Genomic DNA, 16,601 nt, shown 5'->3' on the forward strand with positions numbered 1-16,601 from the left:
GCATATTTTTCTGAGAATGCTCACAACTGTACGGCTTTACTGAGTGTACTAAACAGTGTTTGTCGACTTACGCTGCAAAAATCATTTGTGTGTGTGTATGATTACTATTTATGGCCTGCCTCTAATCTTTGTTTCTCCTCACACAGTGGACTGTAGTAGTACACAAGGCAGAGCGCCCTCAGCCGTTCCTCCACCTCGAGATCAAACGCAGACCGTACTGGCATACGCACCACAGCGCAGCCTCACAGCAGGCCATGTTATAACTCCGACCTTCACATCAGCCTCCAATCTGAGTTGAAATCACTATACCATCAGAGCACAAAGCCTTGGTCACAGCAGAAATGAGATTCCTTTGATGGTATATGAAGATTATAGGCAGCTAGTATGTGTTGCTATGGGAACATAATCAGAGAAACAGGGACAAGGTGTTTTTCTCTGCATTGAGTTACCACTGCCTCCAGCTAAAACTTTGTTTTTTCTTTTAAAGACAATAAATAAGGCTTGTAGTCATGTCTTCTAAAGCCAGGGAATAGTACCTGTATTTGCATTTCTTTAGATAAAAAATATCCAACAGTAGATTTCCCTGTGTCTCGTTGCAGACACATTTGAAAGTTTATTAAAGCAGTGCTACAGTACCAGGTATCAATTATTGGAAATCTTGCATAAAAGGCCAGGTGCAGGCTTGGACTCCCCCCCACCCAAACATCTAGTTGCCATGGTATCCCGTGAGTACTGATTTGGTATATCATCAGGTCAATGATGTCTAGATATCTAGGGAACAACATGAACAGATGATTCTCTGAATCTGTACTTGTTGTTGATGATGGGAATAGTATTACAACTTCACCATCGCACTGGACGCACTCAGTGTCAAGGCAGATAAAAATAGTTTTGAGCGGGTTGTGATAAGTTGTTCTACTTTTTGTACTATTTAGATGGTTTCCACCAATGACAAGGCTACAGTATATTCCAATAACAACCAGCCCCTCTTCTGATCCCAGTAGTATGATTGAGACTGACAGGACACTGAGTTCAGTCTGCTCCATTCGACATACCTGATAACTGATGGCCAACAAAACCAAATGCCATTTAAGTTTATTACCATTAAAGTGTATGCCAATTATTATTATCAGTCATAGCTGTGTGATGAAAGACTTGTTAAGGTCAAGGTTCATGGTGTCATTTTACAAACAGGTTGTAAAACACAATGCAAGTTTTAATCCCTTTATGCTACACAAGAACACATTTATTTTATTGTAACATTATTTAAAATATTTGTATTTTATATTATTTAATGACTTTATCATTATAGTCACCATGGTTTTGAGCTAATACTGATAAAAAAGAGGACACCAAAGGAGAGAGCCAAATATTTTTCTTCTTGCGCATCTTCTTGGCTCTTTTTCTGATGGTTGGGCAGGTTGGACTTACACAAGGACTAATCAGTTAACTGAGTTCTGCATTTGACTTGTGTAGGGTGGTAACTTTAACTTTATCAAGAAGAAGTCTGCCTCAGTCCTTCTTTTCCCATCCTGCCACTCTGCTCCTCTCTTCAGCTGCATTCTCACTTCCCCAGCCTTCCGCATTGCCATTCTCCATCCATCCACCAGATGCCCTCAGACTTTCATGCCATTCCATCACCTGACCCTCCCTGCCCATCCACTCACCTGTTTCAACTTCCCCTCATCAGCCCTGCGGTATAAAACTGGCTAATTTCCACTCATCAAATGCCAGATTGTCAATCATGCTTATGCCTTTGCTGTCCAGCCATATGAACATGTATCAGTACTTTGTCGAGGTTATAGCGATGTATCGATATATGTTAATCCTAAACCATGTGGTACAGCAGCTCGCCGGGTCAATATAAGTCACTGTTCTTTGGTTCAGTACAATCTATGAGCCACATAATTGTGTGTTGAATTAGCTTAATATAATCTACATTTTAACATGTGCTCGAGCTCCCCTTAGACAGCTTTTGCAGTGATTCAGTTGTATGCAAGCTAAACCATGGTACTAGGGTTAGCTCCTGGATGTATAGTTACATGGAAAATGCAAGGTATCAGTTTGAAGAGCCTCTGATGTCATTTCGATTAGGGAGCGTCATGGTTTCAGAGTAAGTTATTGGACAAAGAAGGGTAGCCTCTGGAAATACAAACGTTCAAGCATACTGATCATCCATATGCGTCTATAGAGTAATAGCCTTGATAACATTTAATGATGTTCCTTCACAACTGCATCAGTACACTGTTTGTGTTTGTCTTCATGAACAGCACAGGATTGAGCTGTACAGGAATGAATACTGGAAGTGGACCAGTCCAAAGTGTTTCAACAGCATTCCATCATCCATGTAATTAGGACCTGCTTCACATTGAAATGTAATCATCAAGATGCTCTTGAAACAACAGTTTCAACAGGTTGTTATGTTGTGGAAACACCTTTTTCCACCACATTTGGCCCAGATTTAATCTACACGTATATACACTTGCTAATCACCAAATCAGCGCTTACAGAGGAGGTATTTCACAATCGAACAGTACTAAATCTTCTTAAAGACCTCAAGGAGAAAATAAACCCATATGGCTGCATCCTAGCTGCAAATGTTGGCACATTTGCAGACAATGCCAGATGGGAAATTCTAAAAAAAATCCCCACATGTCCCACTCGGAATTTCTACTAGAAGGCTGATCTCAACCACTTGGCAGCTCATATTTAGGGTGAATGTGATGTGAGACCATCGTGGCATAAACCAGTTTAGGTAGGTAACATCTGATACACGCACGCACGTACGCACACACACACACACACACACACACACACACACACACACACACACACACACACACACACACACACACGTGGCGAGTCCACATGTCTGTTTGAAAGGAAGGCATTTTGGGTGAGTTGTTGTGTAAGAGCCTGAGCATCGATCCGCTGTAAAAAGCAGGCCAAAAGCAACGGCTGTCACTCCCGCTGACCTACTTCAACTATCATCCAAAACAAAAGACTAACAGAAAGAGGGACGAGAAATAAAATATGAAGAGGCAGGAAGAAATAATAACTAGAGTCACCATCTGTGTTAATTCTCCTTCCTATCTTCTCCTTTTATCTTTTCCATAATTTCTTCTTTGGAGAGTTGCACAGCAAAAAAAAGAGGAAACAAAAGGACTTCAAAAGAGGCTTTTAAACATGTTGAGGAAGACTAGCTAATGGTCAGGAATCATCAGCCAGAGAACAGGAAGGACGAATGATGCCCCAATCACTTTTTTTTTATTAATTTTTTTACACTTTTTAAAATTGTTTTTTTAACATATATAGACACTACATAAGACAGTACACAAACTTCCACATCCAAGACATAACAAAATGAAGTACAGTTGCAAAAATAACATAAATAAATTAAATGAACTACACAAACATGTGGGTAGGCTATGTAAGGAGATATACAAACATGTAGGCAGATATGAAAGGCTTCAATCCTTCTCCCAGCATAGGAACATTAATCATCTCCAAGTTGCTGACCCAGAGTGCTCTCTAGATCCGCATGTTCCAGATAGTTAAGGAACGGGCCCCATACCTTTTTATATAGTTCTTGTTTTCCTTTAATTTAATAGGTTATTTTCTCTAATGAGACACATGCAGACAATTCTTTTAGCCATTTACCAATACTTGGACTGTTTACATTTTTCCATGAAAGTGCTATCATACGTTTTGCCTGTAGCAGACATAGATTTAAAAAAGATTTGTTCTTTCTTCCTTATGTTGTGTTCTTTTGGGTAACACCTTAACAAAAAAAGCATGGGCTCCATGCTTAACTGCAATGATAACATCTCTTCTATCGTACATTTAACCTCCTCCCAAAACGTTTTTATCTTGGTACACTCCCAAACACAATGGAAGAACGTTTCCTTGGATTGTCTACATTTAAAACATAATTCTGGAAAATTACCATTAAATTTGTTTAGCTTTTCTGGAGTAATATATGTACGCATTAGCCAGTTATATTGTAAGAGCTTAAGACGGGTATTCACTGTTTGTGATTGCGCTTTCTTGCAGGCACCTTCCCACTCATCAATTGAAAGGTCTTCTTGCAAATCCTCCCTCCAATTTTTAAGTTTTGCTTCGGAGGACTCAGATATAAGCAAGTTATAAAGTGCAGAAATTAAGTTTTTCCCCCTACAGTCCTTTAATATTATGTTCTCTAATGGTGAGTATGGAGGTATAGATAATAATTGTTTTTGGTTTGCTCCAATAAAGCTTCTAATTTGTAAAAATTAGAAAAAATGTTTCTGTGGAATGTTGTGTTTACTTGCAAGCTCCTCAAACGACATCAGTTTATCATCATTGAGCCTATATAGATCCTGAATTTTCTGTACACCCTTATCTGACCAAACCTTAAACCCACTATCAGCTCTGCCTGGAGTGAAGTCATCATTTCCCCAAATTGGACTAAAACGTGAGAGAGAATGGGGCTTGCCCAAGTACTTCCTCACTTCATGCCAGACTCTAATCATGTTCCTAGTAATAGGGTTAGTGTTTTTTTTTGTAAGTTTCTTGAGACTAGTTGAGTACAAATACATGGGAAGAGGTAGCTCTAAGAATTGGGACTCCATCTCTCTCCAGGCAGGGAGGTTGTCGTTTGCAAAATAAAACATAGTAGTCCTTAACTGAGTTGCCCAGTAGTACCAGAGAGGATTAGGACACGCAAGGCCCCCTCTATCATAGGGCATGTACAGGAGGGTTAAGCGCAAGCGGGCTTGTGTTCGAGGTTGTATTATTTGTAAGTATTTCTGCAACAGGGTCAGTGTACAACAATTTATCCCATTTACAAAAATGTTTACCACATCCAAAGCGTTCGAGGACATCAAAAAGATATGGCCATTCGACCCTATCGAATGCCTTCTCGCCATCTAACGATAAGAGAGCAGTATCTGGCATTTCCTTTTGGCTATGTAGAATGTTCAGTACCCTCCTGACATTATGACCCCTTAATAAACCCATTCTGATCTTCCTTAATTATCCCTGGGAGCAGGCCTTCCAACCTTTTTGCAAGGACTTTACACAACACCTTTACATCCGAGTTGAGAAGGCTTATTGATCTTGGGTTTTCACATCTATTGCAGGGTTTCCCTGGTTTTCATTCTCAGTGATGGCGGAAGGATTTCATTTTTAAAAGATTCTAATAACATATTTAAGAGGGGCATTTGTATTTTATATTTAAACCTTTTGTAGATATCTATAGGTAGGCCATCTGGCCCTGCAGCCTTCCCAGATTTCATGTTATCAATTGCATCAGAGATCTCTTGTAATGATAATTCAGCTTCCAGACTAGGTCTGAGTTCTGTTGGGATACTAGGTATATTGAGTGTCTAAGTGAGTGAAATCTGTATTTATGTCAGAGTCGTATACATTTTCATAGACATTTTTAAAAGCCTCATTTATTTCTATAGGATCGACCATATCATCTCCCTTATTGTTCTGTATTAACATAATGGATCTTTCAGTTTGTAATTGTTTAATGCGCCACGCTAAAATATCTTTCCAGGCTTCTCTCCTTGGTCGTAAAATGTTTGTTTGAGTCTTAGTAGACTTGCCACTGCTTTAGAAGCTGATAGTTCATTATACTGTGACCTCAGTACGAGCAGTTCCTGGGTTTCTGAAAGGCCTCACTCTCCAGGGTTTTTACATTGTCATTTTCTGATGAGCTTTTTTGGATTTGGAGCTTGTGTAGTTAATAATTTGGCCTCTAATAAATGCTTTAAAAGCTTCCCATCTTATAGAAGCTGATGTTTCCGATGTATTTGTCTCAAAATATAAATCAATTAGTTTGCCAAGATATGTGACAAAATCTGAGTCTTGCAACCATTTTTGTTGGAATCTCCATTTAGGAGGATCTCTCGTCAGCCTTAAGTCGACATAAAGCAGTGAATTTGGTGAATGGTCCGAAATAAGGATTCCATCATAAGTGCCTTCTTTAATTTTAGAAGCCAATTTGCTGATATCAAAAAGTAATCAATACGGGAATAAGATTGGTAAGAAGCAGAATAGCAAGAATACTCTATAGCATCAGGCTTTAATTCTCTCCAGATGTCCTTCAAATTTAAATCTTTCATAATATTAAGTAATACTTCCCTTCTTTTGGTGTGTGATTTATCTATGCCTCCTGACCGATCCTTTGTTGGATCCAATAAACAATTAAAATCCCCTGCTATGATGTAATTACCAGTAAATGTTGAAAGCGTTGATTTTTTAAAGTTTTTGCAGGCCTCTGCAATTCCAAGAAGTAAATTTAACCTCCACACCCTGCGACATGACCTTTGACACAGATTAAGTTACCCAAATGTACGTAAAAATAAAAAATACATTAAAAAAACATTAAGAAACATAACACGGATGTTCCAAACCACATCCAACCCTGTGAACCTTTAACCCCTTCCCCGAATGCCTCCACCCTAATGGGCAACCCCCCCCCTCATGTTGATACTTCCTCTTATAGCTGACAGTCACTGTACTCATAGAGCACGTGCTTCAGCTCGACTATACTTCTATTCCTAACATTTGTTTTACATTACTAACCACCATGTAATCATAAGAAGTCCCATCAAAAGTAGTTCCACCATACTTAACTAATGGGCAGTGATCTCAGGAGGATCCAACATATGTTATGCAGTAACATTCCAGATTATAAAAGTGCCAAAATAAAATAAATATGCGTTCATTCTTCAATTTCTAAACTGAAGGCTCCACATACCCTTGTCATAAAACGGCACTTACCCGTTTTGTTAAACAACCATTGCAGGGCTTGTCACAAATGTAGCAGAATAGCTAGTTATCAGAGACAATCCCCCTAAGAGATGGCCTCAGTAGTACTTATTAACTCAACCTCATTTAAAGCTATTGCTTTCAAGCTTGTAACTTAAATACGCCATGCAACGTTGGTGAGATACTGAGAAGTATGGTGTATACATAAAAAATTAAATAAAAACAACCCAGAAATAAGTGCTAGGTCAGCGTAACGTAATTAGCATCCCATGTGTGGTATCAGATCCCAATGTTATATAAACACTTGTGACCACCAGAACATATAAACAGAACATTTGGTCAGTGTCAGTCATTCAGTTCAAGTAGTTCGATATGTCCTTACATATCCAAGATGCCGACCACAAATACTTACTTAAAGAAGTAATGATACCTGCACATAGTTAGCCCATATTAGCCCTTTAGCCGGTCGCAGCCACAGGTGACGTTACTCAGCCTGTCCCTCCTCTCTTGCAATCCGCTCGATGAAGTTCTCCACAGCAGACGGGTTCTGAAAAGTGTGCGACTTGTCCTTGTAGGTCACCATGAGCCTAGCCGGCAATAGCATGCCATACCGAATCCACAGGTTCCGTAGTTTCTGACGGACATTATCGAACATCTTCTGCCGCTTGTGCACTCCTGCAGCCAAGTCTGGATACAATCTCACCTGCTGATCTTCACATAGGATCTGTTTTTTTGCCCTGGCTGCCTTCGTTACAACCATCCTGTCCCTGTAGTTTAGGAATTTCATGATCAAAGTTCTTGGTGGAAACATTTGCATCCCTCCTCTGGCCGATTGTGTGAGCTCTCTCCAGTATAAACTTTGAATTTAGCGGTGCCAAATCTAACACGTCTGGGATCCATTTTTCGAGGAAAGCACAAGCATCCCCTCTTTCAGCATCTTCTGGCAAGTTCACCAATCAGATGAACCAACATTTAGATTAAGAATGAAGACTTGACACAAATGTTTGCTCCATTTAGCAATGTCAAACCAGTGCAGTATTGACAGTGCTGACCCATGGCTACACTAACATGGAGAAAGCTTGGGGTAGTTTTCTTCTTTGTAACCATTTAGAAGCAGTTGAATTTAACATGACGTTAAATAGGTGCAGTGATGGACAGCTTTGTCAACAGTGATTTAAACATGGGGAGGGAGAACACCTGAAGTCAGCAGACCTGTGTACAGACCTGTCAGTCTGCCAATGAAGCCTGGTCATCACATGAAAGACAAACAGTGACACCTCACATCTATTAGACTTAAATAAACAGCATAGATGCAAATGAGTTTATACTTGTCCAAGATGTGTTTGAATTAATGCATGACAGTCTTACATTGTAATGAGTGCATAGTGTATTGTTAGGCTTTCAAGTATAATCTGATCAAAAAGGTGATTCCCTAACCCTAACCCAGAGGTCAAACATTTGATCTATTATATATGTATTGTATCAATTTAAACCCCTTTTTTTGAGGGGGTCCCAAAACAAACTCTCACACGAACAAAAAGAAAAGCACACGGCACAGAAAACAACAACCACACACACATATGACAATCTAGTCAATTACAAACACAGACTATTCAAATTATAGAGTCACAATCAGTAACAGCATCATTTAAAACACATGACATTTATTTTAAGAATAGAACATTTATTTAAAAATAAGTTCAATAAAGAGAGAGAAAGATGATCTACAGGTAAATTATTCCAAGCTGGAGGAGTCCTAAACATAAAAGCTTTTTTTTTTACCAATCTCCTTAGAGACAAATGGGACTATAGAGTGGATCTGATCAGAACATTTCAGGGATTCATTGGAAGTATAAAGGACCAGACTTGTTTTAAGCAATAAGGATAGTTAAAATGAAGATATTCATGAATTAGTCAATACTAAAGACATGGTTCATTGTACAATGGTTTGTAAAAACCATTGTCATCTTTGTGACAGCAAAACGTTTTGTCTTCCCATTAACAGTCACATTATGTGTGGATAACAGAGGGGGGTAAATTAAAGCTGAAGCTGTTTCTTCACTTCATCAAAGCAACAGCGCTTCTTCATCAGTTCATTACTGAAGTATGGATACATATAAATACAAGTTCAAATCAACTATATGGCTTAAAGCTTAAGCAATGTTTTGAGGCTTCTTCTCTTTCATTTAAATAATTAAGACAGGGTGAAAAGTTTCTATAGCCACAGAATCTACTTGAACAGATTGGAGTTTCTGGTGCGCTCAGTCACATCGTGGACATTTCTTTCCTTTCCGACTGTTTTGATGCCCTTTGGAATTGGGAATTGTTGGAAAGTCTGGTAGAGATGCTGCTTAACATAATGTGAGGTTTGGAATTTCATCTTAACCATTGTTTTAAGCCTCCCAGTGATTAAATGTGTGGATTCAGCACATTATTGGGCACTACAATAAGATCACACAGTGTATCTTTAGGCATTAATAGTCCTTCCATGCAATACAAAAGGAACACAGGAACCCAAAGATAGTTCACATTTTGAGTGTTGGCTATTTTTGGGGCTGTTTGTGTCAGATGGACCTAACGTCCAGTTTGCTTATGCCTCAAGCCAACTCCGAACTTATCAAAACTTATAAAGATCAAAGACCACGAATGGCCGCTAGGTGCTGGCAACAAAAATCTCTGTCAGTTTTGAAAGTGTATATAAACCCAAACTTATTTTCCAAAATACAAAAGCCAATACTTTTTTCTACAATAAATGTCAAAAGAGAATTCTTCCCAATCTGTCTCATGCCGTGAGTGTTTCAGCCAATCACAGTCTGCTGTGGTGGTCGAAGCATCCTCGACCCGATTTAACTCAAGCTTTACTCAATCACCTTTGAGATCATTTAGATTGTCTGGCTTCAGTAACTGACCAGTGGGAAATCCATAAATCATTTCAGAAACATATGAGTTAAAAAACACATGAAGCTGTTTGGAAGAACATGACTTATTCCAGAACTCTCTGCGGCTCATTGTGTGAGAACAAAATCTGTCCAGAAAATTGAACCTCTCTACAGAAGCGGATGACATTTCTTACTAGTCATGTTTTGCTGATTGTTTCCAGATCGTGCTTTTATGATGTAATTATCTGAATGCAAACCGTGTTATTGTCATGATGACTTAAATATCATCTCATATTATTAATTATGTTTCTTGCTCACAGAGGAATTTGTTGCACTCGCAGGAGTAACTTCTCTTTTACAATGGGATATACTATCCTGAAATAATAATTAATTTTAGCCCTGATCATAAGATAAAACATTTAAAAAATCAGGATAATACATTACAAATCTCAAGATAGAGATAATGATTTTATATGTATATATACAGGCGGCTGTGGCTCAAGGTAGAAGGTAGAGCTCAGGAGGTAGGACCACACTCCAGTCCAAATGTCCAAGTGTCCTTGTGCAAGATAAAGAACACCAAATTGCTCCCGGTGTCATAGCCAATGGTGTGTGTGTATGTGTATTGCTCCTGTAGGGCAGCCTCAGCTCAGCCTCACCAGTGTTTGAATGGGGGAAAGCTGACTTGTGTTGTAAAAGCTCTTTGAGTGGTCGCAATCACTACAAAAGTGCAATATAACTGCAGTCCATTCAACATATTTCAGGAAACAAGATGAATCAGTTATGTTCTTGAGACAGCAGGCCTAAATATGGCTGAACAGAGCTTCCATATATTTCTACCAAAACAATACATACATGTAACCTCATCCTTGATCGAATGTATGTGAATCATTACAAACAGCGAGTGCAATATTCTCACCTGTTTGTAGGAGACATAGATAGGTCTGCTGAAGATGATCCACTCGACCACCTTACTGCAGGGCGGAGTGGTCAGAGAGCCAGTGTAGCGATAGTAACTTCCCAGGGCGGGCGGCAGCAGGTCCTTCAGCACGAACGGCTCCAGGACAGTTTCTTTTTCTATATGAGAGAGGTCAGGACAGATCAATACAACAGGATCTACACAACACTCTCTATTTCACTGCAAACTACAGAGACCAGACGTTCTGGAGCAGATCCAAGAGCTACTGTTTCACAGCCTTTAAGTTTATGCTATTGATTTAATTTGCATTGCGCCTGTCTTGTTCAATGTCCCCCTATTGACAGACATAATTGCACTGAACACCTATAAGTATACCTCTGTCGGTGTTAAGTCATACACAATACAATCAATGCTATAACATCACATCGCCAAGCCCCAATGTTGATATAGTGGAATTATTCACTGACTAAAAATCATCACTGATATGAAGCACACTGTGGTCTGTGGAGAGGAAGGAAATAAAGCTGTTCATGAAATTACTTCATACAAGAAAGTCTGTTTATTTTTATACATGCTTTACACTTTCAGTGAGAGCATCCACATCCCCTGGAAATGGGCATCATAAAGTAATCTGACAAGCACATTTACAGCACAACTTCTATCAATTTCTTTTCTCAGAGCAACGGGCCTTGACCTCCCACTGACCTCAGAAGAGACGCTAATTTGTGCTCTGTGGACATACACAAAATAGTTTAAAAAAAACAGGGAACAGAGCAAGAGGATGTATACAAATAATTGTATACAGCCCAAAAACCACAAACATATCTCAAAAGTGTTGAGTTGAGTTCAGGTCTCAAATTTGGCACCATCGCTAAAGGTTCCACGATGTTAACCAGCTGACTGGTGCTGAACCGAGGTTTTAAGTTTTAACCTTTTACAGTGCACATTTCATCCACTGGGAAACAAATATTGAGAAGTGCAGCTTTAAAGGAAAAATTACAGTAAGAAAATAACAATTGTCTCCTGAAAAGCAACAAGAGAGGGTTCTATTCAGAGAAAGCTGCACAGCTGTCCATCACATCCTAAAGATTTAAGACTTTACCTCTTACTGCCTTTTGAGGTAACCATTTTGTTTACCTACTGCAACTTGAAACTGTTCGTAAGATCGTCACATTTAAGACTGAATATTAACTACTGACAGTTTTCAGGGCAGTCATTTTTCAAAATCCCGTAATGATAGAAAATGAATAAAAAGTACTTTCATCATTTTCATCAACACATCATTCATCTGCCTTGGACCACTCGTGGGGAAAACAAGCTTTGTAGACGAGGAGAGGAAGTACAACATGTGACAGGAGGAGGGTGGAGTTGTCATCAGAGGAGAGAAGAAGGAGAAAGTGAATTGTGAAGCAAATGAAAGGTGGGGGAGGAGGGGTTGAACAAAGACAAATATGAAACTGGCAACAAAGGGAGAGAAATTATAAAAAGAGATGAGAGGAGGGGGAGGCATTTGATCCACTGTTCCAATGAAAACATATGAACAAGGAAGGTGACGGGAATGAAAATGAAGGATGAGGAAGTGTGTATGAGTGTCTCGGGCGCGGGGTGATGCGTGTAGCAGAGCGATGCGTGCAGCGGGGCGGGTCACTTGACAGGTATGGAGACGGGTGGAGGGGGAGATGCACTGTCTTTATCAGCAACAGATAGAACCACAGGTCACCTTCCCCCCCACCCCCTCTTCTTCTAACTTCCCCTACCTCCTCTTCCTCTTCACCCTCCCGCTGACAAGCCTTGTCTCCCGCTGCCTCCCCGACGCCGAGTTCAGAGATGTATTTTCAGCTCCGTCGAATCCGTGCGACAGAGCGAGGCGGGGAAGGAGGAAGATAGTGTTGATAGCAATGTGGTGGGGGTTGGTGGGGTGTACTTGGAGAATAGAGGACAGGCCTTATGCATCTGTATTAGCACTCTCAAGAACCAAACACACGCTTTGGAATGTCTCGCTTCAAACACAACATTCAGGAAACGTCTAAAAACACGAGACACAAACTTCCCCCCTCTTGTATAGGGACTGTGCCACATGCAAGCATTCAGTATGTCTCTTGAACAAGGTAAAGGATGAAGATTTAGCGTGGAGAAGCAGCTTGTGCAGAGACGGCCTGTGGGTCCTTTTTTTCTCCCTTCAGCACCAGCGGTTGATGCAGCAGCAGTGGCGGTGGAAAGGGCCCAGGAAAGTCTGACATGAGTTGGAGCAGAGTGAGGCTGCAACCACACGGCAAGCATTCTAAGCTCTGAGCCTCCTGCGATCCGTCAGAAAAGCTGCGTACTCATCTAATCGTGCATTAGCTTCCTCAGTTACTCACTAATGTCACTGCACAGTGATGGAAAAGCACACACTTTTAGCACAAAGTCACATATTGGAGGCACTCAAGGACCAAAAACTTTAGAGATTCAAGTTAGAGAGGATGGAGAGTAAAGCGAAACACCTTTGTATAGATTGCAATGCAATGTGGTACACACATTCAAATGTCCCTCAGGAGGTGTGTAATCACTTTGGTGATCATGACTTTACATATAGAGTCAGCATCCACTCATGATTTTAAATTGCCAAATACTTTTAGTGCTAAGACACTTAAGATGGGAAACCTAGTACTCCATACTACACAGCATGTTAGCATTGTCACTATGAGTGTGTGTGCTCGCTGACATTTAGCTCAAAGCACGTACTGCCTCAAAGTGCTGTAGACTCTAAATCATGGTTTTAACTCTGACCACAGACTTTCCCTAACCTTAATCACGTATTTTAGTTGTTCAGTCTGCACTTAATATTACAACATGTTGTTATTGCACAAACACCTGAGACCATTGTCTGGTGATAGAGTTGAACTGCCTCAGGATTGGCGGGGATCAACGCCCTGTGTTCAAGTTTCTCTTGAATGACTAATTATACTGAAGAATTGATGAGAGTGATGATGGGCTGTTGGCGATCATCATAAATAAAAAGGAAAATGGGCCCCTCTCAATAAATGATAACAATGCAAGTTATATTTAGAATAATTACAATGGATATTCTACATGAAGGGTCAGTAATCACAATAGACCTGCATCCTTACTTACTACAATATAAAAATAGTGGGAAAACATGTCGGGCTTCTATTTGGGAGAGCATTACACGTTCATGCATGGCTGAAATTATTATTATGATTAATATTACATATCAACCAGCCCTGTTAGCGACGCTGGTGTCAGAATGAGTTAGGTGGTTGTTTGCCTCTGGGTTACCATAAGCACACAACCATTTAGCATCTCTGATGGAAGAGTGTAAACACAGAGCAGTCATATCTGCTCGTCCGCTTCTGAACAGAGCTGCTTTGTGGAGAAAGTGGGTCGTGGAAAAGTCATACAGGGACTGTGACGCATGTTTTTTTTTTAAGAAGCTGAGAAGGTAGTTTAAAGAATAAAACAACCGATGACTCATGTATCTGCACTGCAGTTACATTGCTTCATTTGCACATGAAATGAGAACTCTATATTTTGCAGTGATGAGTGGATTTTTACTGCAAAAGCTAGTGACTTCCTATCCAGTCTTATCAACAGATGGGAAGGCTGGGATTTATTGTGTGGATTCTTTAGAATTTTATTGTTTGTTTTTGCTTTATTGTGTGAACCTATTGTCAAAGCTTGGACCATCATTTCTGAATTAATGTGGTCATCATTGATACTTCTCTCAGCATTAGCCATCACATTAGTTTTGCATACATTAGTTTCTTCTTCTGTTGGACCTGTTGAAACAGTAAATGAGAACATGTTGATGTACACACAAGTTCTCTCAGCATGTGTGGAAAGGAATAGTTCAGATATTGAGAGATTTCAAATGTCTTTTCTTGAGTATGTTAAATGTTAGATTACATTCTCAGAACACTGTGTATTGTGATATGGTGAACAGACTTTAGAGCTGCTAATGTGTCAAGGGACTAATATCGTGTTTGTCAACCCAGGTGCCACCCACAATACTGAGCTGGGAGCATCGACTGTATAAAACATGATCTCTGTGATATCACCCACAGGTTTCTGAGGAGCCGTTATGAAGCTGGGAGTGGGAGGCTCTGGCTGTCGCCATTACTGTTGTGATTGTTATGTAGTGAGGTCATTGGAAGTTAATTATCTTACCCGATCACGTACATGCTTAAAATTCGCTTTAAACATACTGTAGCTACACAGGCAGAGAGGAAACTCCACATGCTGTTTGTTCTTACCTGAACGAGCATTAGACACATGCTAATTCTCGTTCACCACAAGAAAATGGAGGCAGAACAAAGAAGCATGCACATTATTGCAAACTCTCACACACATACACACGTGGACAGGCACTCCCTTTAAGTTTAGTTACGTATATTTAGTTTGATTAATATTGTGTGTTTTATCTTTATTATCCTTTAAATAAATGCTTTTGAATATGTATGCTGGTCGGACATTAATGAACTGGCAAACGTTTTCCCTTTTCAAAGCGTGGACTCAAATGTAACTTTACATTTTGTTAATCATTATAAACACTGAGAGACATTTAAAGCCGTTGCAGGTGCACGCTGTCCTCTTGCCGTCTGTTCAAGAACAAGTACTGGGCTCTGTTGCACAGAGAAACAGTGATGGCACGGTGTAATCTCAAACCCTGCTACATCGCTGCAACAACGCTGAAACTTCAGCTGCTGGAGGTGATGTCTGTTTTCCCTGGCTGGACACAGACCAATGTCAGTCTGAATAATTAAGTGGAATTAAATTGCACCAAGGCTGACTCTGGGGACGTGGAACGTCACCTCTCTGTGGGGGAAGGAGCCGGAACTAGTGCGGCAGGTGGAGCGCTACCAGTTGGATCTGAAGGCTCTGGGTGTTGAGGGGCTGTCTTGGTTTGCATGCCTCGTCAACATTGCGTGGAAGTCTGGGACAGTGCCTAGGGGTTGGCAGACCGGGGTGGTGGTTCCCCTATTTAAAAAGGGGAACCAGAGAGTGTGTGCCAACTACAGGGGTATCACACTTCTCAGCCTCCCTGGTAAAGTCTACTCCAAGGTACTGGAAAGGAGGGTTCGGTCGGTAGTCGAACCTCTGATTGAAGAGGAACAATGCGGATTCCGTCCTGGTCGTGGAACAACGGACCAACTCTTCACTCTCGTTCGCGAGTGAGGGGACGATGGAACGAGAGATTGGCCTGAGCATAGGAGCAGCGGGGGCGGTACTACAGTCACTTTACCGCACTGTTGTGATGAAAAGAGAGCTGAGCCAGAAGGCAAAGCTCTCAATCTACCGGTCGATCTTCGTACGGGTACAAGTGGCCAAAATGGGTTTTCTCAGACGGGTGGCTGCCGTCTCCCTTAGAGATAGGGTGAGAAGCTCAGCCATCCGTGAGAGACTCGGAGTAGAGCCGCCGCTCCTTTACGTTGAAAGGAGCCAGTTGAGGTGGTTCAGGCATCTAGTAAGGATGCCACCTGGGCGCCTCCCTAGGGAGGTGTTCCAGGCACGTCCAGCTGGGAGGAGACCCCGGGGAAGACCCAGGACTCGGTGGAGAGATTATATCTCCTCACTGGCCTGGGAACGCCTCAGGATCCCCCAGTCGGAGCTGGAGGATGTGGCCCGGAGAAGGGAAGATTGGGGTTCCTTACTGGAGCTGCTGCCCCCGCGACCCGATCCCGGATAAGCGGTAGACGATGGATGGATGGATGTTTATGATCACATTGATTTCACAGATTGCAACACCTGTTTATGGACTTTTATCGATGTGACGATGTTCACGGTGGATATCTTTTTATCCGAAATGAACGTGTGGACCTCTGGCAATGCTATAGGACAGTCTTTTTCAAAATATTGCTGAAAAGAGGATATTTATGAGGCTTTATAGGTAAGTGGGCTCAAAGTTATGATTTTGATTTTGAGTGTACTTGCTAGTTTGCGGAGCTGATTGTACCTGCTGTTGTGATTTTCATAAAATAGACGAGATTCTAAGCTTTCTAAAAATATAAAAAATTAATTCAAAAATGTACATTTACATGTACGGG

The 16,601-nt window shown here is 40.8% G+C and overlaps 1 protein-coding gene across 2 annotated transcripts in view; it reads right to left on the reverse strand.

Moving 5' to 3' along the window:
- LOC115008088 (receptor-type tyrosine-protein phosphatase gamma-like) overlaps positions 1-16,601 on the reverse strand; it is a 377,770-nt gene that overhangs the window by 69,303 nt on the left and 291,866 nt on the right. For both annotated transcript variants that reach the window (XM_029431375.1, XM_029431374.1), the window contains exon 7: positions 10,558-10,715. In XM_029431375.1, the coding sequence (XP_029287235.1) occupies positions 10,558-10,715 (158 nt within the window). The remainder of the gene's footprint in view (positions 1-10,557; positions 10,716-16,601) is intronic.

Source organism: Cottoperca gobio, chromosome 5 (genome assembly GCF_900634415.1).
Source record: "Cottoperca gobio chromosome 5, fCotGob3.1, whole genome shotgun sequence".
In the NCBI taxonomy this organism is placed as follows: domain Eukaryota; kingdom Metazoa; phylum Chordata; class Actinopteri; order Perciformes; family Bovichtidae; genus Cottoperca; species Cottoperca gobio.